This window comes from Coptis chinensis, chromosome 7, assembly GCF_015680905.1.
Source record: "Coptis chinensis isolate HL-2020 chromosome 7, ASM1568090v1, whole genome shotgun sequence".
In the NCBI taxonomy this organism is placed as follows: Eukaryota; Viridiplantae; Streptophyta; class Magnoliopsida; order Ranunculales; family Ranunculaceae; genus Coptis; species Coptis chinensis.
The window spans coordinates 5,186,526-5,214,421 of record NC_141462.1 but is presented as its reverse complement, the minus strand read 5'-3'; the positions used below and the strand labels follow the sequence as shown (position 1 = coordinate 5,214,421).

Here is a 27,896-nt window from a genome sequence, read left to right as displayed (position 1 = left end):
TTAAACCTATTTTACCAGGCTACAAGCTTTCTCTCGTGAATATTCGATAATCGATATTCTATTGTGAGCTTCAACTTAGTATGTGTATTAATTCTTCTAGGTCTTATATAAAAACTTGAAAATTTGATTTCATTGAGTTCCATTCAATCACAAAATTTGATTTGCAATTCTAAAAATGAGACAAATAAATTTAATCCAAACTAAAGGTTATAATTAGGATATATTATGCAATTCTTCGTTCTAAATAATATTTTAACTAACATTATTTGAACAAATAGGTGAATTGACGAAATTGATTGAAAGAAAACAACCATGGAAAGAAGAACACTTACCAGAATCGAGAGAAAACAACGCAGTTCAGAGAGAAAGAGATTGGGAGTTTGGGAGAGAAGATGAAGAATTGAGTAGAAGGAAAATAAGTGAATCAAAACCCTAGGGTTTTCGCCATTTAAATCTCAGAGAAACTTGGAAAATGAAAATGAGGAGGAAGAAACCGTATTTCCTATTTTTTACTACTTTTGAGTAAATTCTAAACATATCTTCTAGATGTACGATCGACGGTTTTAGACAGGACACGACGCTTATTTGTGTTGGAACCGCTCGATAGATGACAAGTGTCGTTTGGGTTAAAAAGATTTTGTCGTATTTTAACAGTTTTTTTATTTTTTTTTCGATAGAAAACCACTTTCATTCATACTTAAACTTTAAAGAGAGGTGTTACAGAATCATGCAACCAACAAGGTGGGGGGCTAATCCCTGCATACTTGTTGGCCCATTTAGCTAACTGATTTGCTTCTGTATTACAATTTCTAGTTAGCTAGAAGAATTTAAAATCTAAGGAGGGGTTAGTCTCATGGTACTCTTGCAGAACATCCTGAAGCCTGCTGTAGCTATCTTCTGAGTCTCTTGTCATAGTGTTTTCTCCTATTGCAAGATTCTTCATAAGACTTTGATTGTCTCCCAATATCACTACCTGCGAGACCTGGAGTTTCTTTGTCATTATAATTGCAAGTTCAACACCTTTGCATTCTGCTTCCATGACATTTTGGCTTTTGAACTTGCTATAAACTGCTCCTGCAATCCTTCCATCTTGCCCCTTACAGAAAGCTGCTATAGCTCCTCTTCCTGTGGTCTTCTCATATGCACCATCACAATATATCTTATACCAATTCTTATACTTCACTTGTTCAGCTGAAGTGAATGTGATCATAGCATTTGTCCTATGAGAGGCTTTGTTGGACTTGAAAGCTTCAATGATTTGCTCTGTATGAGTATATACATGATTGTAGAGGTCCTGTGGTTTAGCTTCCTTTTTTTCAAACTTTACCCTGTTTCTATAATTCCAAATTTCTGACAATGGACAAATAGCATAGGTCTTTGCATATCTGCCTTCAGAGTCATTTTTCTGCAAACCACATCCCAGCAAAGTCTTCAGTGCAGTTTTGACATCTTTATCTTCATTCTGCATTGTTCTCTGGCCAAGAATAGATCCCATCCATAATCGTCTAGACCACTCGCAACCTAAGAAGCAATGATAATCTGTTTCTATCTCTTTCATGCAGAAAGCACAACTCACATCTCCTAGGAATTTTCTTCTTAACAACACTTCTCCAGCAGCTAAACCACCCATATAAAGCTTCCATAAAAATAGTTGGGTACTAGCATCTATTTCGAGATTCCAGATTCTTTGTATACTTCTGCTATTGCTTTTCGAGCATTCTCCTTTCTCTGTTTCTCTTGAAAGTATCTTATAAGCTGATTTTACTGTAAGCATCCCTTTGTCTTCTCTCCACCAAATAATCTTGTCTTGATTGTTTGGCCTTACTGATTTGAGGCTGATGCACTCCATGATTGGTTTGGGAAACAGCTCTCCCAACCTTTCTTGATTCCATTCAGTAGTGTCATTTACTACTAAATCCTTCACATATCCACTCCTTTCCACTGCTGTGAAAGAAAAATCGCCGATGACATAGTCCGGATTGGATGAACCTGGTTTGTCATTGAGTAACAACCAAGGTTCAGTGAATCTTTTTATGCTACTGCCATTCCTAAGTGACCACATAAAGCCCTCTCTTACTGCACCCAAACTCTTCTTTACACCTTTCCAGAAATATGACTTAGAGTCTTTCTTCTATACTGTTTCTTGAGTAAAGCAATCCCATTTGTATAAGCTGCTGAAAGTTTTTGCCCATATAGAGTCAGCATCTTGTATCATTCTCTAGCTATGCTTTGTAAGCATTGCCGTGTTCATGTCCCTAGCTCTTCTGAAGCCTAGACCTCCATTAATCTTTGCTCTACACAGTTTTTCCCAACTAAGAGTATGCCCTGCATTTGATTTATCCACGTCATTCCACCAAAAGTCCCTGTTTATTTGGTCCAACTTCTCACAAGTACTTACTGGTAGAGGATAGACTCCCATGGCATATATTAGTCTTTGCGACCCACAACTTTGACAAGAGTGGTTCTGCTTGCTTGTGAGAGAATCTTGGCCTTCCAAAACCTGTAACTTTCTTTTGCAGAATGTCCACAAGATATTCAAAATCCTCCAATTTCTTCTTACTGAGTAATATTGGCACCCCCAAGTGTTTTTCCTTCTCCGTGAACTTTCTGACTCTCCATTTCTTGATCAGTATTTTCTGGTGCCTGTGGTGTACATTTTGACTGAAATAAGCACTGGATTTGTGCCAGTTAACTTCCTAGCCTGTGGCATTGCAGTACTTCTCTAGTAACTCCTTCATGTTGCTAGTTTCTTCAAAACTAGCTTTACTGCTTTACTGAATACAATCAAATCATCTGCATATAGTAAGTGACTGATTGAAGATGATCTTTTCCTTATCTTGAAGCCACTTAGCTTCTTTTCCTCTTCTACCTTACCCAAGAGTCTTGACAAAGCTTCTGTGACAAGTATGAATAAGTATGGTGACAAGGGATCTCCTTGCTTGAGACCCCCTTGTGGAAAAATATGACTCAAGGGAGAGCCATTTAGAAGCACTCTATAGGATACCGTCTCTAGGCATTTGTTGATCATTGATATCCATTTGTTGCTGAAACCAAGTTTTTCTAGTACTTGGTATAAAAATTTCCACTCCACCCTATCGAAAGCCTTTTTCATATCCAATTTGAGGGCTAGCCATCCTTGTCTCTTCTTTTTCATCATTCTCATGTGATGGAAGATCTCACTTGCCAATCTTATATTGTCACCAATGAATCTTCCCTTGACAAATGCTCCTTGAAATGGGGATATTATTTTATGCAAGTGGGTTTTTAGTCTATTTGCAAGAAGTTTTGAGATGATTTTGTAGGTGAAGTTGCATAGGCTTATGGGTCGGAATTTCGAGATATGGTCTAGGTAAGGAATTTTGGGAATTAAGGTAATAAAAGTTTCATTTAAATCAGGAGGTAACATATTATAAGTGAAGAAATCCTTAACTATCTTGGTGATAAGAGGCCCTACAACTTCCCAGCAACTTTGATAGAACACTCCTTGGAAACCATCTGGACCTGGTGCTTTAAGAGGTTGTAGTTTTTTGACAACATTCCATATCTCCATATCGGTAGGTACTTCTCCCAAAATATCATTCTCCCTTTTTGTTATAAATGGCTTGAAAAGTTCTAGAATTGTGCTATCTGTTTCTGGACTATCAGTCCTGAATAAGTCTTTGAAAAAAGTATTAACCACTTCACTCACTTTTTATCTACCTTTTTTCCATATGCCGTCTTCATTCTTGAGTTTATCTATCTTGTTTTTCCTTCTCCTATACATGGTAGAGATATGAAAGTACCTCGTATTCCTTGCGTAGTCCTTCACCCAGTTTTGCCCTGACTTCTACCTCCACATGCTTGCTTCTCTCTCAAGTAACTCAACTAACTTTGTTTTTAAGCTTTGAATCATCTCATACTTCCTTTGATTCATGTCACCAGTCATTTGTTTCTCTAGTTGCTTCTTAACATTCTGAATCTCGAGACCCACATTGCCAAACACTCTTTTATTCCACACTTTGAGTTTCTCCCTTGTAGCTTCTTGCTTCTGCGCAACCAGTGTCATGCTATCATTTTCCTCTATGGAATTCCAGGCTTGTTCTATGACATTCTTGCAATTCTCATCTCTGAGCCACATTTCATAAAATCTGAAAGGCTTATTTAGAGTAGGTTCAGCTTTATGTAAAGTAATAGATAGAGCAAGATGATCTGAATTGACATTGGGTACAGTAGTAACTCTGGTTTCAGGGAAAAGTTCTTGCCATGAGGGAGTTGCTAGAGCCCTATCTAATCTTTCTAAGATGTGACTTCCATAAGTTCTATTGTTACACCATGTAAATTTAGAACCTCTGTAGCCTAAATCAATCAGACTAATACCATTTATGAAGTCGTTAAACTCTACCATGCTTCTATTTATAACTTTCCGACCACCATCTTTTTCATCCAGACTTGTAATTGCATTGAAATCCCCAAAAAGAACCCAGGGATCTACTATGTGATGAGCTGCATTGGTTAAGTCATCCCATACTCTCTTTCTATTGTGAAAAATAGGTTCTCCATAGACAAACATAAAAATCCAGGATGATGAACAACCAAAGTTTGTAACCTTTCCGGTGATATAATTTTGAGTTGCTGCTAGAATGTTCACATTGCAATCTTCTTTCCATAGAACTGTAAGACCACCTTTTCTGCCATCTGCTAGTACTACATGGCTCCCTTGGTACTTTAATTGTTTTCTAACCATCTCCATTCTCTTTCCTGTTGCTTTCGTTTCAGATAAGCGAAGGACATCCGGGTCGTGGGCATGGATGAGGTCCTTTAAGATATGAACTGAAGAGGAGGTACCCATTCCCCAACAGTTCATGGCTATCATATATGAGGAGGCCGCTGATGAGGGTCAGCAACCGCGAGCCCATCCATGTTGTGCTTCCTATCTTCAATCTTTTGAATTTCTAAATCGACTTACCGTGGTTGCTTTCTTCTCGATGCTTTTTCTTTCTGCTTGTTCCATGATTTGTTGCTCTCTTGAACTACGATTCCCGCTTCGAGATATCTTGCTTTGGACACCATCCTCTTGTACTTGAGACTCCACCTCTTTTCGAAGTTTCTTTCCGTAGCTTTTGCACTACGGTTCTTTCATCATGGCTGGAGCTTTCGTGGTTTTATCTTAAGCCTTTTTGATTTTGAGATTCTGTTCTTCTTCCACCGATGCTTGTGCTTGTCGCTTTAATCTGTTTTTACCGTCCTTCTCTTCTTCCCCATTGTAAAGGTTGGCGTGTTTTCTTCAAGGCTTCTCTTTTGACCTCTTGGTTCTTGTTTGAGCTCTTCTTGATGTTTTGTGTGTTTCTCTTGGTCTTGCAGCTCATGTACTAGCCCCATCCCCGTTGGTAAAGATTCCTTAATATCAGTATTTACAACAAGATTACATCCTTGTTTTTCTATAGGTGCTTCTTCTACCATTTCCACTTGCATTTCCTCCATAGATACACTTTGGAGATCGTACTATATTACTCACCCCGATGATTCGTTCTTCAGCCTTCTCTATTATTACCTTATTTTGAAACTCGGCTTGTAGTTCTCGCGTCTTGGGCTTGTTTATCTATTCGGCATTGTTATTAGAACAGTCCATGGGTTCTTTTCATTTTGGATCTCTAGTTCATCACTCATTTCTAAGTTTGTGGGCTTGATGATATCTTTACCCGAAGTTAAGGCCCACCGTGTCTATAAGTGAATTTGGCTTTGTCCACTATTGTCACACCCCAAATTTCCGGACAATATATAAAACAATTATATTTAATTATCTGGAAACCGGGGATGAAACAAAACCCAAAACCCCGTTATCAAAACACGATATATACAAAAACTGAAATCAAAAGAAACTAAAAAGGAAAAATTCTTAAATCACATTATTAAACTATAAAAACTAACCAACTCTTGAGTAAAATCTTAAACCGTAAGACTCAAGAGCAACTCCAAATCACGTGTCCTTATCCATCACGACTCCACCATCTATGTTCCTAAGAACACACCCACGTTGCAAAACAAAGCAAACATGGGTCAACAAATTGAATTTCTTTGGTATAAGTAGACTAACAACAAAATATATATAATAATCTTTCAAATGATTAATATAACATTACTAACAATATCAACTTGAAGACAATATAGTTCCGCTTTTTCCAAAAGCGTGTAGTTTCTTCCCAAGTAAAGATTTCACCCCCAACATACAAATTCCAAGAATCTCATATAATAGTACTTTCGTCATTCCCACTTTCCAAAATAACTCACAATACAATACCACTTACATTCCATTTATTAACTGCACATATGATAACCTAATTAAATATGAGTTTGGTATACCTTACCTTTTAAGCCAACACGCCGCCTTAGGGTAGGATATTTACGTCCCCAGAAAAGATTAAATAGATCCTACCTCCCCAGCAAAACGAGTTAGACATCATAATAAAATGATTTATCTCATTGGTCAAATTCCATTCATAACCAAACCTCATTTAAGACAATTAAGTCTAATTGATATTATCTGGTTTGTCCCGCATATTCGGGGAATACCACTTATCATAATACCTTCATCAAGGGTAGTCATTCATATGACATCATTACGTCATAAAGTTTTGCGTGCATAACCATAGATCTCGGACTATCACAAGTTATTAATAGTTTCAGTAATAACATATCAAGTTATAGTCATTTCACAAATACATAGAAATCACAATCATTTACTAATATTATTTACCGTTACACTTCATATCCATAACATTTACACAATTCATATACTTTTACTTTAGTATCACTTTCGCCTACTTATGAGAGCGAGGAAAAGTCACAACCAAGGAGTACATTCATCCCTTGTAGTATCAACTCATACAAACCACATAAGCATTTATCATAAAAATCATATACATCATATGCAATAACTCCATCACACGTAAAATCAATATTTTACTTTGCTTATTAATTATCTCGTTGACTCATTTATTCAAAGACACAACCCAACCTTTAGTTCCTACTCCACGATTTGCACTACACACATTTGCCAAATCACACATCCAGTGTGCCTCACTCACACCGAAAAGTACCACTACAAGACATATGTCCCAAGCGGGATATCGCCTCCAGAAACATACTTTCATCTTGTAAACTCATAACTTGTGAGTCACGCCATCTCGGGCTTTCCATACACAAAATCACAAAGCCTCCTTTGGGCATAACAAAACATCAGTCATTCATGGCACATTCAATGAATACCTTGGGTCATTCCACATTCAAGGAATACCTATCATAACACTAACGGGCCATTCATGGCACATTCAATGAATGCCCCGAAGTCATTCCGCCACATTCAAGGAATACCCAAACCTACATTCAGGTACATTCAAGGAATACGACCAACCCAAAGGTGAATACCTTAGTTCCTCTCTAGGGCAGTCCAAACAATTGGGTCATTCATGGCACATTCAATGAATACCCATCTATCACATGACATCACAAGTCATAAACATTTCTTTTCATTACAAACTGAGGTGGAGAGAGTTCTAAAGATGTGGGCGACACATTAAACTTTCACCGGACACTTTTACACCGGATTTTTAACACTCATGAGTTCTCATTTTATTATAATATTTTTATTACAAAACAAACATCGTCCCAAACAATAATTCATTACTAAAGATTCCAAACACAATAACTAATCAACTCACCTCATTATCAATTATATAAATCATAGATATCAAAAGGTTCAATCAGGAATAACACATTAGTTAAATGTTTCGTGAATACATTTTAAATAACCACAATCACGTACACAATCACGTTCACATATAGTTACCACAATAAATAATATATAATATTTAATATAGTATAGTGGCTGCACTTTTGCTCAAAGCTGCCTACGTATCCAAATCTTTCAAAATTGGAATCAAGCCTTCGTAGTTCTTATTAGCCACATAGTCAATGCTATAGTTTTTCCTACATTCATTCAAATGACATGTAACTTAATTATTTAGAACTAAGGTATGTACACATACTTTTTAAAGTAGAACTCGAACTCCTAACCTCAGCCCATCTAGAAGAAAACTTAGGTCGAAAACGTAAAAAAATCCTAATATCAAAGCAAACTAGATTTCTGACGGACTATCTTCGAGAATGACACAACTCTTTTCACAGGTATCCAAACGCATCGAGGCTTTTTGTGTGGCAAAGCTGACGCACATAACTTACTTCCTCATGTTTTACAAAAATACCCAATATCATTATAAATGTGCCAAAACTAGGCTCAAACACAGTGCAAAGAAACTGATTTCTGACGCACTATTTTCTACCAGTTAAACTTCCAAACGCCATAATTAATTCCACAGGCCTTCGAATGCGATGAGGCCAATTGGAATAGAAAGCAGACTTCCAAATCTTATTCTTTTATGTTTTATAAAAATTCTAACTCTCAACCTAACTATTTTAAAACTGTACTTGATCACAGTGCGTAGAAACTGATTTCTGACGCACTGTTTTCTGTCAACCAAACTTCCATACCTTATATCTATCTCCACAGACCTCGGAATGCGTCGAGGTCAATTGGGTTGGAAAGAAGACTCAGAAAAATCACTCTTTCATGTTTTGGCGAGGTTTTGAATCCGAACCTAACTATATGAAAACGTGGTTCGAAAACAGGCACAGATCCGAATTTCTACAGTCAGAAAATTCTGACGTGCTAACTTCCGAACACCGTAACTATATCCACAAACCTCGGAATGCATCGAGGTCGATTGGGTTGGAAAGCAGACTTCCAGACCTTACTTTTTTGTGTTTTAAAATAAAACTAGTTCAAACTTTATAACACTCAAACCGGCCCAAACTCTTTTATTTGAATTCTAACTATATAGTTGACTTGTTACCCAATGCAAGTTTACATCTTACTGAATTTTAACTTGGACAAAACTCTCACGGTTTACCTTAATGAATTCGTTTCTTTTCTTTTTTTTTGTACACAGGTACAGTGCCGGGGATAACAGAAAACGATATCAAGAATCACTGGAGGGCCTATCTCAGAAAGAAGGTTGATATTCAGTACCATCAGATTGACTTTTCACTTTTCGACTAAAAGCTGACTTTTCCATTAAAGGGAAGATGTTTGATCTTGGAAACGTTGTCTCCCACTATTTATGGCCAAGCATTTCATGTTCTTGGACGATATATAAGTTGGAAATAAGCTGTCTCTTGGATGACCCGATGCTTGAGGACGGGAGGGCTGATAACTTTGTAAGAAAAAAAAGAATGACACGGACACATTGAATCTTTCGCTACAATATTTGAATCACAGCAATGGCCACAAGCCAATAGACTCTCATTAATCTACATCTTCTGTTTAAAGATAATATAATTCAATGTTATGGAAACAATATAAGACAAACTGTTCACTGCAGCAGGTTACATAATATCCTCCTTCTTTTGTCTATCAACATAGTATATGAAGCGGTCTACAATAGGAAGAATGGCTTTAGTCTAGAGCATGAACTGGTTGTGGCCTATCACCACCAAGTCCACACCAAGAGATAATTGGAAACCAAATGAATTATGTTTCTTTTTTTCTTTCTTTTTTTTTTTTTTTTCAGGAAAGATAATGAATTAATACTGAAAATAATTCCCCTCGACGCGGGACTCAACACACAACAACCAAAAACAGGTACAATAATATCCACTGTCCAATATAACAATCAAATTGCAGCAAAGACAAAACACATAAATCAAGATGTTACAAGGACTGCAACTGCCATGCAGTACCTATATTTTAAGTATCTAATGTGACACTTTATAATAGAGTTAGTTATTCCAAACGTGCCTCGAGAGAATCAGCCTTTAAGTTAAGAAGGGGCTAGCTCCCATATTCATATATAGATCACGATAAAAACGCTCCTACAGCTTAACACTACAAATGCCTTATGTATTATCATGCACATCGATTCATAAAAAAAACGTGAGAACGATGGATCATATATTTTGAAATCCCAACGAATAATCCATAAAGTTTAAATCACGTTTCAATCCGTATATATAAGATCTACTCACCCGTGATACGCTCTTGTTGCCAGCAACTCTCCCAGCAAGAAACCTCCTTCTCCTTTTCTCTTTTTTTTTTTTTTTTATTTTATTTTATTTTATTTTCCTTTTTTCAAAAACCAGAAAAATCCAACAAAAGGGGAGAGTTCAATTGTAACCAAACCCTTCTAACTCTCCCACCTTTTTATCTTATCTTATTTTATCTTTATCCTTTTATTTTCTTTTTAATATTATTATTACTTTTTAAATCCTAATAATAAGGAAAAATAAAGAAAATTAACGGGGTGTTATAACTATCATGTCTTGTGCGGCAGACTCTTTCTCACGTGCTTCAGACTGGGCCCTCTCACGCCTAATATGCTTCATTTCTTCTAGACCGCCAGGTGTCCTCTCCTGTGTACTCTCCTCCGAAACATAATGGTAAAGGTATTTGTTACTGCCGGACCCCAATTTGTGTTGGGCAGACTCCCACAAAAAAAACAATTATTACAAGTGTGCCATTGGTTTCAAAAAATCTATAAAAAAACAATTATTACAAGTATGTCATTAGTCCCCAAAAAATTGAATTCGAAACCCCAAACTTAAACGATTTGGCCACACCGTTTGGGACTTAGTCCAAACGACCGCCCTGGGCCGGGCCAAGAGCCCAAAAACGAACTTTAATTTTTTTCAAAGTTCAAATCCCAAATCCGACATGGCGGCCACACCATCTCTGATCGAAGTCCAAAACGATGTAGCCATGTCGTTTCGGGATTTGACTTAGAAAAATGGCCACACCGTTTGGACTTAGAAAAATCCCTAACGATATGGCCACACCGTTTGGACTAAATCTCGGCGATATGGCCACACCGTTTGGACTTAGTCCAAAACGATGTGGCCATGTCATTGGGATTTGAACTTTCAAAAAATTCAAAATTTCGTTTTTGGGCTATTGACCGGTGTGGCGGGTTGTTTGATTAAGTCCTAAACGGTGGTGGCTAATCGTTGGGATTCTAAAGTCAAAACCACACCAGGATCGTTTAAGTTTGGGGTTTCAATTTAATTTTTAATTAAATTCATGACATACTTCAGAATAATTGCTTTTTTAATCCGCCCAACACAAATTGGGGTCCGGCAGTAATAGGACCCAATATAATTCTGGTCTCCATTTGTTTTTTAGGCGGTGCCACCTGTACTCTCCTGATTCGGTTTTGCCAATTCATTTCCTTGATTCCCACTGCCTGTTGTAGCCCTACTGACTGTGCTCCATATGTCCTTTTCCATAGACTTTTTTGTCGCCATTCGATCTGAAGCTGCCACCCTCTCTGGTGCCTTGGTCCGGGGACCTTTATATTTAGACCTTGGATCCTGCAGTTCCTTCAAAAAATCTCCATCTCTAGTATCTTTTTCTGGATCCCATTCTAAAATGACTCTATCCTGAATACCTCGACCCAACTTATAAGCTTTAGCCCTTGTTTTATTAGACCATTTAAGCAGACTGTTTATATGAACTCTCCCCTTCTTCTATTTTACTTCAGGGATTTCAAGGAAAGTAGAACACTAATTGTAATCATGGCCTATGTGGCCACAATAATAATAGAAAAAAGGTGCTCGTTCATACTTAAAAGTAACTGTACTCTTTGTTATTCTCTAATACTATTACCTGTTCTTGAACAAGTTGTCTTATGATCGGGAAATCTACTTGGACCCTTGAGAAAGAAGAGCCTTCTTCTGAACCTCCAACCGCGTCTAGAGTAGTAACGAGACCAAAGCCACTTCCTATTTTATGAATATTTTCCCATTGTAATCTCTCCGCCGGTAACCCATAAATCTGAATCCACATTTTGAAGTTTGCAAAATCATACTTATCTAAAGGTTGATCTCTGACCCATTCTTTGAAGGAGATGACAAACCCATGTATAAGCCATGGCCCATTGTCAGTGGCGGAGCCAGGGGGGCCCAGGGTACGCCCTGGCTCACCCTCAACTTTCGCAAACAAATTTTTTTCTACTATTCACACAAACCAAAAAGCTAGCTGTGTCTATGTAAAGTACGGTTAACACTTAAGCACTTAACAGTGTTGGCTTTGAAGTCAAACTTAAAACCCACGACCCATAACAGTTATATCCGAAAAAGACTTAACAATCTCCAAAAAAGCTAACTGTGTCTATGTAAAGTACTAAAGTACGGTTAACACTTAAGTACTTAACAGTGTTGGCTTTGAAGTCAAACTTAAAACCCACAACCCATAACCGACCAAAATACAAAATAAAAAGCACGCACACAAACCGAAACTAAACAATTGAAACAAACAAAGAAACAAAAATATCTTACTCCAATTTGACTTTTTATCAAAAATTGAAGCAAAACCCACTACGCAGGTACCTACTTTTCCACAAATTTACCTTTCTCTTTATTATTTTAATTAGTTATCTATAATTTCTAAAATTTTATAGGTAAGCCTAATATTATTAAATTTCTTGTCTTATTTTTTTTATCTTTTCATATTAAGTTGATTCCTAAAGTATGTTTTTTAATTTTTTTTGTATTTTTTTTTGTGAATTTATTAAACCACATATTTTTATTTAATTTTATTTTGTGAATATCATAATAACATTGGTAGTTTATTTTAATTAGTGCAATTTCAATTCAGTTGATTAATAGTTTATTTTAATTGTTTAAACAGATATGTTAAAGTATTTGATCAAAGGAAAGTCGTTACCCACTCAACCTACTCAACCACCTAATAAAACAAATATTGTTGCCAATGTTGAAGTAGGATCTTCCTCAAAGCGAAGTCACCAAGAAATTGAGGATGGTGGTATTGAACAACCCACGTCAAAGTGGGTTCAACGTGAAAATCGTAAAGAACTTGACTTGTCTAGTCTTCAGGGAGACCCTGACCGAGGAAAAGATTTCGTGATTATCATCCTAATGATCAAGACTTCGATTGAGAGAAAGCATATTTGCTTAGGGGTCCTTGCTAGCCTAATCATACTTTTCCTCCAAGAACAAGAGGCAAGAGAATCCGGCGCTTTTGATTGAGTGGTATGAGGAGTTTAGTTGGTTGGAATATAGTATTCACGAGGATGCGCATTTTGTCTATATTGTTATCTCTTTAAACCTAATAAGGGGGGCACAAGGAGGTGGGGATGTTTTTTCTCACGGGGGTTTACTAATTGGGAAAGAAAAACCAAATTAAAAGGAGCACGTTGGAGGACCAAATAGTGCTCATAATATTGCTTATAGGGCAAAGACGGGCTTTGTTAAATCAAGAGCAAAGATATCGAGACATTTCTTCACGGACATAATCGACCAAGTTCGAAGGGATTATCGAATACACCTAACCGCAATAACCGATTGCATTAGGTTTCTTTTTGAGACAAAGGTTTAGCTTTCCGTGGTCATGATGAATCGGATGAGTCGATCAATAAAGGTAATTTTCTTGAACTTATACGGTTTCGAAAGATCATAACGAAGTCATTAAGAAAGTTCTTGATAATGCTTCTAAAATCGGAATTGACATCACCGATATCCAAAAAGATATTGTGAATTAACGGCATTGTGGAAACTACAAATGCTATTCTAAAAGATTATGGAAATTCATTGTTTGCTATTTTAATTGATGAAGCGCGTGATATATCAATTAAGGAGCAAATGACGATTGTTTTTAGCGTTATGTCGATAAGAAAGGTTATGTGATTGATTGAGATTTTTGGAGTTGTGCATGTTAAGGAAACTAGTGCATTAACACTTAAAAGGCAATCGATGAGTTGTTCTCCAAGCATGGGTTGAGCATATCTAGGCTGCGTGGACAAGGGTATGATGGAAGAAAGCAATATGCAAGGTGATTTGAATGGCCTAAAAGCACTTGTAATGAAGGAGAATGAGTCCCAGATTTTATGTTCATTGTTTTGCCCATCGGCTTGATTAGCCCTTGTAGCGATTTGAAAAGAATCATGAGTCAATCGCTAACCTTTTTAGTATTCTCTCTAATGTGGTAAATACCGTTGGAGCATCATGTAAGCGGCGGGATATGTTGGCGATGCAATGAAGGCTAAAGTTGTTGCGGCGTTACAAAGTGGAAAATTTCAAGTGGCAAAGGGTTGAATCAAGAGACTAGTCTTAAACGATCCGGTGACTTTCGATGGGGCTCACACTATTATGCACTTCTTGGCATGATAACCACTTATGGTTCAAGAGTTGATGTGGTTTGATAATGTAGCGGAAAATGGTTCAAGCTCGGAACAAAGAGGTGAGGCTTACGGATTATTAGATTCAGTGCAGTCTTTTGAATTTATCTTCAATTTGCATTTGATGAAAGGGATACTAGGAATTAGCAATGATTTGTCAAAGGCATTGCAGCGTGAACTCCGTGAAGACCAAGACATTGTCAATGCTATGACTCTTGTTAAAATAACAAAGGTACGCTTACAGGCGATGAGAGATGATGGGTGGGATAGTCTCCTTACTGAAGTTTCTTCACTATGTGTCAAACATGATGTGGTTGTTCCAAATATGGAAGAGAGGTATATGGCTCGAGGGAGGTCTCGACGAAGAGCAGAAGGAAACACCAATTTACATTACTATCGTGTTGGATTATTCTATCACTGTATTGATTTGCAAATTCAAGAGTTAAACGACCGGTTTAATGAAGCAAACACAGAATTACTTCTTTGTATGGCATGTCTTGATCCTAGTGAATCGTTTGTTGCTTTCGATAAGCAAAAGTTGATCCGTTTTGCTCGACTTTATCCCGATGATTTTTCAGAGATAGATCAGATGGAATTAGCGGATCAGCTTGAGAATTATATCATTGATGTGCGTTCGATACTAAGTTTGGTGAAGTAAATGGAATTAGCGGCCTAGCCAAAAAAATGGTTGAGACGAAGAAAGACATTGTGTACCCACTTGTTTATTTGTTGATTAAGTTGGCGCTGATTTTACCTGTTGCTACTGCCACTGTGGAGAGGGCATTTTCTGCTATGAATATCATAAAGAATCGTTTGCGCAATCGGATGGCAGATGAGTGGTTGAATGATTGTTTAATAACATACATTGAAAAAGAAGTTTTTGATAGCATTGATACCGAATTGATCTTACAACGCTTCCAGAAGATGAAGAAGGATGACGAAAAAGAAGGCCGCCGAGGACAACTATGAACAACTACTTGTTTAGATTTGATTTTTTTTTCTAATACATTAATATATATAATATATGTTTTTTTTTTTTTTTTTTTTGTATGCTTGGTTTTTGTCTGGCTGGCTCACCCTCACTTACTTTCCTAGCTCCGCCACTGCCCATTGTCAAGCACAAAATCCACTGCTTTCTAGGTAGTAAATTTGACTTTAAAGACACCTTTCGTGAGTGATGATAGATAGAACTTCTCTGGTATTTTCTAGTTCTTTATTAACTGGGTTTTGATATCTTCATCTTCAAATCTTCTTGGAGAGAAAAGCTTTCCTACTACTGAAAACTCCCAATCCTTCTTATCACTTTCTTTCAGGTTTCCTAGTCTTATTCTTCTTGGAAAAGATGGGAGATTCCACTTCTTTTCCATTTCTGATTGTAAATCATCAATAACCAGAGCTTCTAAGATAAAACCGTCCTCCGTTTCCATAGTTGAGCAACCATAAATAGAAAGAAAGAACTTAAAAGAGCTGTAGAGAGAAGTAACTAAAGAGAAATAAAAAAAGAAAGTTTTCTATGGGGAAGGCCTCTCTTTTAAGTAAGAAGAAGAACTAATATTGATGAGAAAAAAGTGTAGGGAATAGATGAGAAAACACTAATTTTAATGTTCAAAGAAAGTTTGCTGAATCAACGTGATTTTGTGTGGATCTAGGATTGGTTAGAGGGGTTTTTCGAGTTAGGAATAAATTAAAAATATATTAAAGTTTATACGCATATTTTTCTCTCTCCGTGCGTACGGCTCTTCTTGCTGATACTGTTTTATATTTTAACAGTTCTGGTGTAGCGAGGAGACACATATTGGTTTGATTTGCATGCTCAATAAACGCGGACAAACATGATAGCTTCATCTTATTTTAGCACCAAAGTGCATATAGAAACGCAGTACATATATTAGATGGGTCACCGTCACGAGTGACAATCTTATTTTATTGCGCTACAATAGTGGTGCGATTATTTAGCAATTACGAAAGAAGCAGACGCATCTATGACTCGGAAACTTATAGCGACAAGTTCCACCAAATGCTCCCTCAAATTCCTTGCATTGATTGCTACAACCACCAGAGTTGCCACAGACGCCAGCATACCTGGCGCTTGGCCTTTCACAGTCCGCTTCCACCATAGTTGGTGTCTCTGCATCACAAACAAGTAACAATTTGATACATGCACACTTCAAGTTAACATACCAGTTGATAAAAAAAAATTAAAAATTTAAAAAATGGAGTAATACTTTTATCACATGATGTACCAACTCACCAAAAGTGTTGGAGAGGACAAGAAATACGAAGAGGAGAGCAGAGAGTCTGACAATGCTAGTAAGAGACTTAGCCATCTTTGTGTAGTGCGAATGTTTTTTCTAGATAGTTTTTGTATGAGATAATAATAAATTAAAGGCCATGGCTAACCACTATTTATAGGGAGAGATTGGGGAGTGCTGAATAATTGAGGTGTTTTTATATTAGAATCCAAAATCTGGTGTGCGCACGTTTCAATTTGCCATATTAGTAATGGCGACATTTTTTTATTACGGAAGTGTGGGGTTTCAAATTGGATATCCACTATATTTCGGGAAAAATTAATTATGCAAGGTATATGATTGATCCACTTGTTCATTATCCAATGTTTTCCATCAAAAAAAAAAAAAGTTCATTATCCAATGCCAATCCCAAAACCTTATCATGAATCTAAGGGATTGGTCAGTCTAGTGCTGTGGGGTTTCAAATTGGATATCCACTATATTTCGGGAAAAATTAATTATGCACGGTATATGATCAATTAGTTCATTATCCAATGCCAATCCCAAAGCTTATCATGAATCTAATGGTCACAACTGACTCGTTTTCTTAATATCTGGTGAGACTGCCCTCATTTAATTAATTTTCTTTCTTAAGAAGGATCAACAATTAAAGAATAAAACCAGTAAATTAGGAAACCAGTTCACATTAATTCTGTCATCTTCTCTATATCCCCAAGTCTCTCTCATTCTTTAATTCATTTTTCATCTTATTTTCCTCATAATTCTCCTCTTTCATGACGAAATTTGGAGTTCTTATTTTCAATTGAGCGAGTGTAACACAGAGTAATCTTTGAACGCTATTATGCATCCTTACTCATAGTAGAGTGTAAGGATTATTTGTGGTTTTTACACTTGGTGATTTTAAAAGAATTTAACACTTAATGATGGTTCTCCATTAAAGGCCTCAGATTTTGTCTTTGCCTAAGGCCTCACTTTGCTTGAGCTGGCCCTGATGAGGAAGAGGATGGGTGTATTCAGATCGATACAGACTTATCAGAGAGGGCGTACTGCGCACGTATTCAACTGTGGGCAGCCGTTGTTTAACTTTCTCACGTGACGAGGAGACCCACCAATAAAAACAAATGGCAAAGTTTTGATATTCAAAAAGAAAGTAAAGTTACAATTATACTTTTATAACATATGTGAAAAAGACTATTTTACCCCTATTTGTTTGACTTTTCCAAACATAAGGGCATCTCCAATGGGAGGTGTAAATCATATAGAGTGGAATTTTTACAACCCAAATGTCAAAAAACTCTTTCAAATGGGGGTGTTATACCGTAGGTAATAGAGTATTAGTTGATAGAGAGGGTGAGAAATTCCCCCGTTATTTTTAATAAAAAGCTCGAGGCGACATTTCGAGCATATCCGTAAAAAAAAAAATTGGACGTCACTTGAAATGTCGTTCTTATCTATTTCTAAAGTCACAATTTGAAAATTTTAAATTAAACGACATTTAAAAGTGGCGCCCCACTTTAATTTAAAAGAGGCGTCGGCGAAGTGTCATCAAATTTAAAATTGAACTTTTTTACATTTTTCCATTGGAAAGAATAGAGAGTAAATTTTATGGACTCTATAATAATTTATAATTGGAGTTGTAAAATCCTAATGGCACCTAGGTTACGCCTATGTGGAGGTGTAATTTTACACCCCCATTGGAGATGCCCTAAGGCCCATTATGATTAGAAATTAATTTAAAAAACTATAATACTACAATTTTACCCCTACAAAATGACAAAAAAAAAGTAAAAAATAATAGAGAATGTGAAATTACCAAACTGCCCCATGTGACGTACGTGAAAACACTATTCATCATATTCATCATATCCCATATTTTTCTATATATTAAGATAGGTGTTTTTTATTTTTTGATAAATTAAAGGAAAGGTGAGTGTGAGAGTTGCCTACCCTGTCTCTCTCTCCCTAGTAATATTAGCTGTCATCACGTGGTTTTACGTGATCGTTTCCTTTTCAAAGGAATTGGAGTTGCGTCAAGATTCAAGACAATGAGTTTGAGCCAATGGTAACGTGTACATTCATTAATGATGTCAATATCAAGTGCCATCATTGTTGAATACGGGTAACCGCCTTGAATACGATCTTGAATTTGGATGCTAGCAATATATTGTAGGGTTTTCAGATTGATAGACTTATTAGGGAGGACGGATGTTTTTTTTTGTGGCACGATATTGACACTCCTGGGATTGGCACCCCTTGAACAATTTCAAGGTATTGACACTCCTCTATTATGGACACTAGTTTAAATGCACGTGCTCGCACGTGGATGGAAAATAAAAGTGTAGGATGAATTTTGAGTATTTACATATGTCAAAATAATATAAAAGCAACATGCATCAACATTAGATTACAAAATTTAGGCTTTCATGCCTATATAACAGAAGTAAAGTTCAGTCCAAAATTACGAAATTGTTTATACTACTACTTTGTTAGCCTCATGCAAGGTTTGATATTTTTATCTGAGTTTTTTTTTAACTTAATTGCCAATGATGGTCCAAAGTTGTTTGCAAAACTCACGCAGCTTGTTCTTTAAAGTATTTCGTAGTCTTAAACCAGAATAGGTTGAGTATCGAAATCAAGAGAAGGTTGGAACTCTTGGTTGTGGGCATGAATACCATGCAGACTGCATTAAAAAATGGCTGCAAGTGAAGAATGTCTGCCCCATTTGCAAAGTGCAAGCTATCAGTGATGAGGATGGTTAAGAAAACCAAGTGAAAGATAGATCCTTTGTTAATACTAACATATATGTATTTAACAGAACATGTTCATGTTCCATTCCATGTTGTACATATGGATATGAGGTGCAATGAGAAAATAAGTTCCAATAGCCAAACAATTGGGCATCATCAAAAGATTCTACACAAAAATATATATGAATGAAACAACTTAAGGTGATGCATAGCCCTTTCACAGAACCTGGCAGATGGATTGCATGTGCAAGCCAACCCACGAAGAGTATTATTGTTTTTAAAAAATAAATAAATCTTAGGATAAGGCAAGACTTCTACAACACTAAGAGAAAGCACACAACATGTAACAAATAAATATCCATACATAAGAATTTACATCATACATAAGAATCCAAATGCCCTGGCTCAAATTTATAGGTCAGAATGTCAGATCACTTGCCGGGGACAAAGTTTGTGGCATATGCCCAAGCATTATTGTTAACTGGGTCAATATTTTGGACAGCCAAGTGGTATGTACAAAGCATAGAACAGATACGAATATTTCTTGGGTCATATCCTCCTTAACTTCTTGTGCTTTTTCATTGCAATACCCATATGAGCAAACATATCCATTGGAACTGACCTTCGATGATGTAGCTATGCAATTTAAGTCAAGGCAACAATTAAGCTTTTCAATATCCTATGTAAAAGCGGGATTAGGAAAATGATTATAGATTTATAGGGATAATCAGAAAAAATATCAAAAGGATACTGAAACACATAAGGACCAGTTTCAATTGACATTCTTGAAGGGTGATTCTGGCCTTTTGACAGGTTTTTGAACAAAGCCTTGGCTTGCTGCTTGTAGAAGTCGGCATCTTTCTGATCACGTCCATCCTCTAAGCCTCTTGCTAATGGGAGGCCATCTGTCACACGAGCTATCATTGTCAACTTCACCATCTTCAACTCTTAGCTTCTGAAGCTACCAAATTAGAAAATATGATCAGCCGGTTAGAACTGTGTACATAATTTAACCATACACATTGATAATGTAAATCTAATTGTGGTCGAATTATATAGCATATGAGCTACTCCTAAAACAACACAATAAGATAATTTTCATTATGAGAAGTAAATTCTACAACCACATTGCACATCTCAATTCATTTTATTTTTAGATTATAGCACTAATTAATCCGAGTTTAATTATGGACTTTTAGAAACTATTTTTTTAGTTGCTTCTGCCATTTGCTTTCAATTTTTCGGCAATTAGGTAAGGTCCCATGAAGAACAGAAAGGAAAGTACTCGCTTAAGCCTTTCTTTGCTTTCTTTGTTCCCAACCAAAAACAAATGCAGATTATCAAGTAATCTCCCAAGTATAGAATAGGTAGTACAACTTGCTTAGTAACCCTATTGGTTCAGGAAAATGATCCAGAATCAAAGGTTCGAATAGAGAATAGGAGGAAGGATTAGGGCCATGCAAGTGGAAAGATCTTGAAGAGTTTGATATCTTCTCTTGGTGCATCGGACCCTGCTAGATATCGGTGATAAGAATGGTCTTTCCTGAATACCGTTGGGGTCTACTGATGTGAAAAGACGAATCATAGTTTGAAGAAAGGGAGGGAGAAGAAGCCCCTGCTCCCCCCACTTGTTCCCAAATCAATTTTAAGGAGTAAGTGTCAGAGATGTATTCATAGCCTAAAACAGACAATACAATATTTAGCACAATACAGCGCCAAGCAAAAAGAAAAGTAAGCTTACTATAGCGTTGATACCCATGCTTTCGCAGCACCAGGAGTTTCGCACATAAGAAATTATCCTTTTCTGGGGGTTCCAATCATATCTAGTAATACATCCAACTGAAAACTTCAAAAGAAAAATCCTTCTCTATATTACCAATGAAATCATTATTCATGAGGATATAGAAACAACAATCATCATACTTTGGTAGTCCAATCGTGAAAAGCGACCGAGATAAGAAATTAAATCACTTTAAAATCCATAAAAGCTGGTCCTTAAAACAAATAATTAATGCCAAACTTACTGGAAGTTTACATGAGATTGGTTTAATTTGACTGGAAGCTTTTAAAAATACCCAGATGATTATGTAATTAATGCCAAACTTGATATAATTTGACTTACCAAATTTTGTGACCGTATAAAAACTTTGTAAGGACAGGAAAGATATAGAAATCTGGCAAGAATCAAATAAAAATTTAAATAAATCACAATCAGAACAAATAGATAGTGAGAAAACGTGAACCCAGTTTTATGCAACTACCAGACCAACACGAATTACGAAAATCAAAAGTCTACATTTGAGGATAAGTCACAAATAAACGAAGAATACCTTCATACAACAAAGGCCAACAATAAAAGACAACTTTAAATATTTAATTGGTAATGCTACAGGCAACTTCAAAAGCACTGTTCACCTACTCAAGTGGGCTGTGCACAGAGAAGCACACCGAAGAACCGTTATTTTCGTTCAAACCATGAATATATATGGTATGACAGATTAGCTTGTTAAAATGGTTGGAACCATTCAAATCAGCAAGTGGGTTGTAATGGATTAGCAGTGGTATGGATGCAAATCATTCTTTTTGTTATATATTAAACACAATTCCAGAAGTTCGATTATCTCTTTGTAGTTTAACATAATATCTTAAACTGAGAATGGGTGTTTATTCTGAGAATGGGTGGTTGCTGCCATGTGGCCAGGGAGACAGAAAGAGGTTGGAAATTTCAGTCATGGAGCCAATTTGATTACTAATATGGATTGTTTATTCGTATCGAGCTTTTTTTCCTTTCACAATTTCTAACCCAGTAGCATTTTTTAGCAAGAACTTGTAGAAAACTCCTAAACCTAACTTGTGCACTTTACCTCTTCAGGGCTGAATTGTAGTAGCATACCTACCACAGGAAGTGTAGCCTCCACTTCACCTGTGCAAAAATCGATTCGATCACATAATTTTAGGTTGTCCTAAAACGATATTTTAACAAAAAGAAAGCGTAAATCAGGCCAGTTTTTTTATCCTGTCGGGGCCCGACCGATCTGAGAGGTCAGTATCTTACACCCTCAGCTGTCTTGGGACAATACACATACTAATCGGTGTCACTTGGCTCAAATGAAAAAAACATACAAAGAGGGCATCACCGATAGCAAGGGCTAGTTGTACCAATAGGCTCGCTCACGGGAGAATATGAAGCAAATTCACAATAATTTTTCAATTTAGATGGCGAGAATGTCTCTAGGAGCCTATTAGGGTTGCATTTTTTCCTTTTGTTTTTCCTTGAGAAGGCACCGGTTTGTTTCAAACTTATCATCAAAGACTCACCTATTTACATTCCTAATATTCATCTATACATGTTTTTTTTTGTACATCAACAACTTTTGGTAGTTCGGATTGTTCACATGCTTACCTGTTTCCAAAAGCTTTAAAATGACATTCTTCAAATATGTCATATCTACCCCTTCCCGCTTCTTCATTCTTTCCATGTTTGAACTCTTCCTTCAACATCACTTCTGTACCATGATTTAAAATGTCAATCAAAGCAAATAAAAATATTTGACCCTTCAAAATCGGAAATGGATAAGATCTCAAACTGTTACCATTAAACTACCATGAAGCTTTGTTTTTCTCATCTGTAATATGACACTTGCCTTCAAGACATTCAAGGTGACGACACTAAATCTGACACGGCTTATTAAGCTTTCTCATTTCTTCAATTCTACTTCCTTTCAGTTGGAGCTACAAATAGATACTAAGAACCCCGAGTCCTAGTTACATGCATTTTGTGTTTTCAAACTACAATCTCTTAGATTCAATTAGAAATGCTGAAATCGTGCTAAACGATTATTCACAAGTACAAATGAATTTTCTACTAAGGTTTCGTTTACATATCCATCAAAGAATTTTCTACTAAGATTTCGTTTACATATCCATCAAAGAGACAGCTATCAGCTTCTAAGTAAAATATGGAAAGTAAAAAACACATTACCAATCAAACCCAGCCCGGTTACAATCCATCACACAATATCCAAATGGAGCAAACCATTATCTAGCTACAAATCACTTAACATGAACCATAACTTTCCTGTTTGAAAAAAAAAAAATGGGCTGAAAAAATGCACGAACATGAATTGTACCTTCAAATTGTTAGCCTATCTTGAAGCTAGTGTAATCTTCTTTAGCCAAATCTGTTGGAGAGCTATTTCAAAATATCATATTCCAATTAAAGACAAAACTAAACTAATCACATAAACACAAAACCAAAGCGAATGATGAACTAAAACCGAGGATAAAAACTTACAAGGAGAGCAAAAATGACAACGTTCTTGTCCTGAAAAACAACAAATGAACGAGAGTAATCATTATTAGATTACTAATACGGAAAATAGTAAATGCACATGCACGTTACGAGCGAAGTATAAAGAGCACGCGCACGTCATCAATCTGCATTATTGATAACACAGTACACTTGGTGATTGTCATTTGACTACTATATCACAGCAATGGACAACTCCTGGATTTTATGTTCCCTAACCTTAATCAATAACATTAACCATCCGATCAAGTGCATCATACTATTTCCTTACTAATGTGTAACGGGGGCATTAGCATTTCCATACTCAACCAAACCGACAAAGATAGAATAGGAAGCAGAGGGAATACCGGTAAGATTTTCACGAAGCCATTTTGAGTTCTTTGGGCTAATATGACTATCCCACCACCATGAATACATACGTCTCGATTCCGGGGATGTAACGATGTAGCCATGACTCGACCAAGGGCACAAAAACTATTGTTATGTTACGCTCTGTTTACACCTCTCGTCTTTATACTCAAGATAATATTATCCAAACCAATATGGATTTAAAACTACTCTTTAATATAGAAATATGTCTTTGAAAATTTGAAGCTAGCTGATCACTCCTTTTTTTTTTTTCCTGGCATTACAAAATCCAAATCAACTACCAAAAAATAGAGATAAAAATGACTGGAATTTCCACATACAACAATAAGAAAACTGATCAACAAACAACATATAAAATAAATCAATGAACCAACGAACCAACCTTATAAATAAAAAGTGTAACAGATCTTTGATGTAGCATTGTGAAAGCAAGTTCCAAAAAACCCAATCGACCAAAACATGACAAAACCAAACCCCAACAATGAAATCTCACAAAACTCAAAACCTCTCAAGCATCGAATTGAGCATAAAATTAACCTTTTCTCAGGAGAATCATTTTTATTCACACCCAGTCTTGATGAAAAAAAAACATTAACGAAGAGGACGAAGAGATGCGAAATCAAGTAATCAAATACAGGAGAAATATAATACCTTTTGAAACCGAGTTTTTTTTTTTTTTGGCTTTACTTCTAATAATAATCGGAAGTAGAAAGACAATCAGGGATATATGTTTGTTGTTGTTTTTTTTTTTTTTTTTTTGGCTTTCTGTTTTAGTTTTTTTAAGAGAGCAAATTAGAGGTGATTTGGGAGAGAGAAGAAGAGAAGAAGAAAAAGATGGTTGGTCTAACAATAGCACGAACCAGTAGATCCTTGGCGTCTCGTGTTTCTTTTTCAACATGCTACATATCTGCAAGAATAAAAGGTGGGATACGTAGAGATTGAGAGGGAGACGAAAAGGGAATGAATTAGTATATTTATGGTAATTTAATAAGTCTTAATTTATGACTAATAAATATAGGCGTACAATTCATATAGTCATATAGGGCGTGCATTTGGTTTTCAACCTGAATTTACACGAAACTCCTTTGTGAGTATGTTATAACTCAAGGGTATAAATGGAAATAAAAATCAAAATGACAAAATAGTCCTTTTTAAAGGCATTGAATATTTTATTTTAATATCTAATCAAGGGTATTTAGTGGTAGATAAAAGGTTGGTCTAATTTAAAAGGTAAGGTTAATTATAGTGTACTTTACTAATAGAGATAAAAAAAAACACCCACGACAAAAAATTGCCGCGAGATTGCACAATTCACGACATTGGGTTGCCGCGAGATCCCATAGCCACGGAAGGTTGTTGGCGTGGGTCTTTTTTTGTTTAATTTTTTTTTTTAATAGCTACCGTAAAAAAATGTTAGTTGCCGATGGTTGCGTTCACTAAAATAGAGTATTTGCTTGTATTAATTATCAAAACTATTCTTCATTAATTTGATCATAAGTTTTTCTAATATCATATGAAAATATTTGCTACGAGATAACAAAATTATGTCTAGATTGTAAAAAAAAAATTCATAGTTTTGGAGAAGGTATAAATAATAAAATGAGGTATCCATATATCGTGTGTTCAATACGTCAAATTTGAAGTGAAAAAAGAACAAAAAACACAAAAAAATCCTCCGCGCCAACTCTCTGCCGTGTGATATGGGATCTCCCAGCAACCCGATACTGTGAATTGTGCGACCTCGCAGCAACTGCCTACCGTGAGATATGGGATCTCGCGGCAACCTGATGTCGTAGAACTATCAGGTATATGGAGTGTAGAAGTGCATATAAGGAATAACCATTATTGTTAGGCAAATGATAAGAAAAGATCATTCTCCCTAAATTTAGTGCGCACGACGATAGTAGCCGTTAGATAGACATACACTCGTATCTCGAAAAAGAGACTGTTAGTGGCAATAAAATAAAATAAATTAAAGATAAATAAATACTAACATGACATTTTTATCCCTTAATCTTCTTCCACCCACCCCACCCCTTTTAACTTTTTCTCTGGTAATCTAATGTTCTAGAGGTTTTCTACTCCTAGCACAATCTAAAGTGTACTGATTGTTACAGTGAAGTTTTAACAGATGGGTTCGTCATATTATTTACAAATTTAACACAACCCATTATTGGTACATCTCTTCATCTTGTTGAAGAATTTGTTATACAATTTAGTATTATAATTTCTTGTCTTTCTTTCTTCATGTTGCACTTAAAACTTTCTGATCATCCTTTATGAAATTTTGGTCTATCTTTTTGATTAAATCCTTCTATTTTATCATTTAATTTCATTACAGTTCATTACCAAAATATAATAAATGAAAAATGGGAAAGACTTGAAGAAGATGAAGATATGAGGACGGGGATTGAAGGGTCTTTTTTGGTACTGTACTGTAATTTGTTTTGGTCCTCGTCAGCTTCCAACTCAACATTTCGTTGAGGGTTAAAATCTGCTCGATCTAACGGTAGATAGATTAGCGCGCTCCTTTAGATAGAGAGATCGATCTCTCCTAATTAGGACTATTTTCGTTATACTTTTTGACAAAAGAAAGAATAACTATTATTGTTATATTTTTTGACAAAATGACCCCAATTTTTTATTTTTTTTAGTAAATTAAAGGGCAGGTGAGTGATAGAGGGGAGTAAAAGTTGCCTACCACGTCAGCAGGTCAAAACCCTGTCTCCCTAGTAATATCAGCTGTCATTATTACTGAATATCATGTGTGGTTTTTCGTGATTGTTTACTTTTCAATGGAATTGGAGTTGCGTCAGGACTCAAGACAATAAATGGTCATTCATAATTATCAAGACAATGAACGTGTCACATTCATAATTTTCAAGTGCCATCATTCTTGAATACGGGTACCCCTTGAATACAATCTTGACTTTGGATGCTAGCAATACATTCTAGGGGTTTTAAGGTTTCTATCCTACTTACTATAGGCTAATTAGGTTTTGGTCTAGCATTTCTTGAAAATTAGTGTTAGATATTTCTTAATATGAATTCTAAGATCGTGAACTACATAATAATCACATATAGGATTAATAAAAAAACAATGTAAATGTTACCTCCAGACATCCTGATGCAGAAAGCTTGCCGATCCTGCTGTTTGATGTTGTTATTAGTTGAATGCTTTAATCTCCAAAGAATAGATCTGTTTCTCTCTCTTTGCCTACAAATCTTAATGTGTTGAATTTTGTGAAGTAGTTTTGTGATGAACAAAAGCTTTTACTTATAAGTGGAGAGATGACCGATTCTACCAATTAGGGTTTTCTTAATCTCAGCCGTCCATCAAGGCAGAGGATATTGCACAATATTGTGCAATATAGAAACCGATATTTAGCATATATCCTAAAATATTGGATTTCCTATAATGACCATATTTAGGGGAAGAAAAAAAAAATATAATTTCCTTACAGTCCCCCACTTGGTCGATAGGAAGATCCATCAGTGATTTCATTTTAGGAATCATAAGGCGCGCATTATATGCTAAAACACTTCTTTAGTCGGTTATCATAAGTGTCGCGGCTAATTCGGTTGTCAATGGGAGTCATGGCGTGCACACATTATTTTTGTAACATGCTTACTTCCATGTACTACGTCATTTACAACTTTCATAGTTAGACCGTAATAGGAGATTTACGTAATGGTCTCATAATGTCTTTGTTTAAAGACTATTTCTGTTATCATTCATCCAAACGTAAATGTGTGCACAATGGAAAACATAAATAGCAGATGTAGAATTGCTTTAAGAGCTCAATAAATGTCAAATACAAGTACAGAAATAAAAGCAGAAAATGATAATTAAGAACTATCTTCAAGACCCATGCTTTCAGTATGTCCCTGAAATGTCTTTGGAGGTAGTCCTTTCGTGAATATGTCTGCGACCATGTAATCTGTACGTACAGAGTCAATGAAAATTTTCTTTAATTTAACATCTTGCTTTAGTGAT

At 36.0% G+C, this 27,896-nt stretch overlaps 3 protein-coding genes and 3 long non-coding RNA genes across 6 annotated transcripts; 1 reads left to right on the top strand and 5 right to left on the bottom strand.

The window, feature by feature from the left end:
* Window positions 1-817: 817 nt before the first annotated feature.
* Window positions 818-2,062, bottom strand: LOC147485467 (uncharacterized). The gene has a single exon (XM_086573529.1). The coding sequence runs from the start codon at window positions 2,060-2,062 to the stop codon at window positions 818-820; it is 1,245 nt and encodes a 414-aa protein (XP_086429655.1).
* Window positions 2,063-3,826: 1,764 nt separating this feature from the next.
* LOC147485466 (uncharacterized) lies at window positions 3,827-4,843 on the bottom strand. The gene has a single exon (XM_086573528.1). It carries the CDS (start codon window positions 4,841-4,843, stop codon window positions 3,827-3,829), a length of 1,017 nt encoding a protein of 338 aa, XP_086429654.1.
* A 9,377-nt stretch (window positions 4,844-14,220) lies between these two features.
* Window positions 14,221-15,544, top strand: LOC147485465 (uncharacterized). The gene is made up of 2 exons (XM_086573527.1): window positions 14,221-14,850; window positions 15,536-15,544. Exons 1-2 carry the CDS (start codon window positions 14,221-14,223, stop codon window positions 15,542-15,544), a joined length of 639 nt encoding a protein of 212 aa, XP_086429653.1.
* A 497-nt stretch (window positions 15,545-16,041) lies between these two features.
* LOC147485464 (uncharacterized) lies at window positions 16,042-16,715 on the bottom strand. The gene is made up of 2 exons (XR_015201975.1): window positions 16,474-16,715; window positions 16,042-16,350 (listed from the first exon to the last, which is right to left on the bottom strand). It is a non-coding gene; the product is annotated as an uncharacterized LOC147485464 (long non-coding RNA).
* A 2,850-nt stretch (window positions 16,716-19,565) lies between these two features.
* On the bottom strand, window positions 19,566-21,003 carry LOC147485463 (uncharacterized). The gene is made up of 3 exons (XR_015202441.1): window positions 20,963-21,003; window positions 19,973-20,182; window positions 19,566-19,857 (listed from the first exon to the last, which is right to left on the bottom strand). It is a non-coding gene; the product is annotated as an uncharacterized LOC147485463 (long non-coding RNA).
* A 173-nt stretch (window positions 21,004-21,176) lies between these two features.
* Window positions 21,177-22,701, bottom strand: LOC147485462 (uncharacterized). The gene is made up of 3 exons (XR_015203060.1): window positions 22,625-22,701; window positions 22,086-22,144; window positions 21,177-21,395 (listed from the first exon to the last, which is right to left on the bottom strand). It is a non-coding gene; the product is annotated as an uncharacterized LOC147485462 (long non-coding RNA).
* Window positions 22,702-27,896: the final 5,195 nt, after the last annotated feature.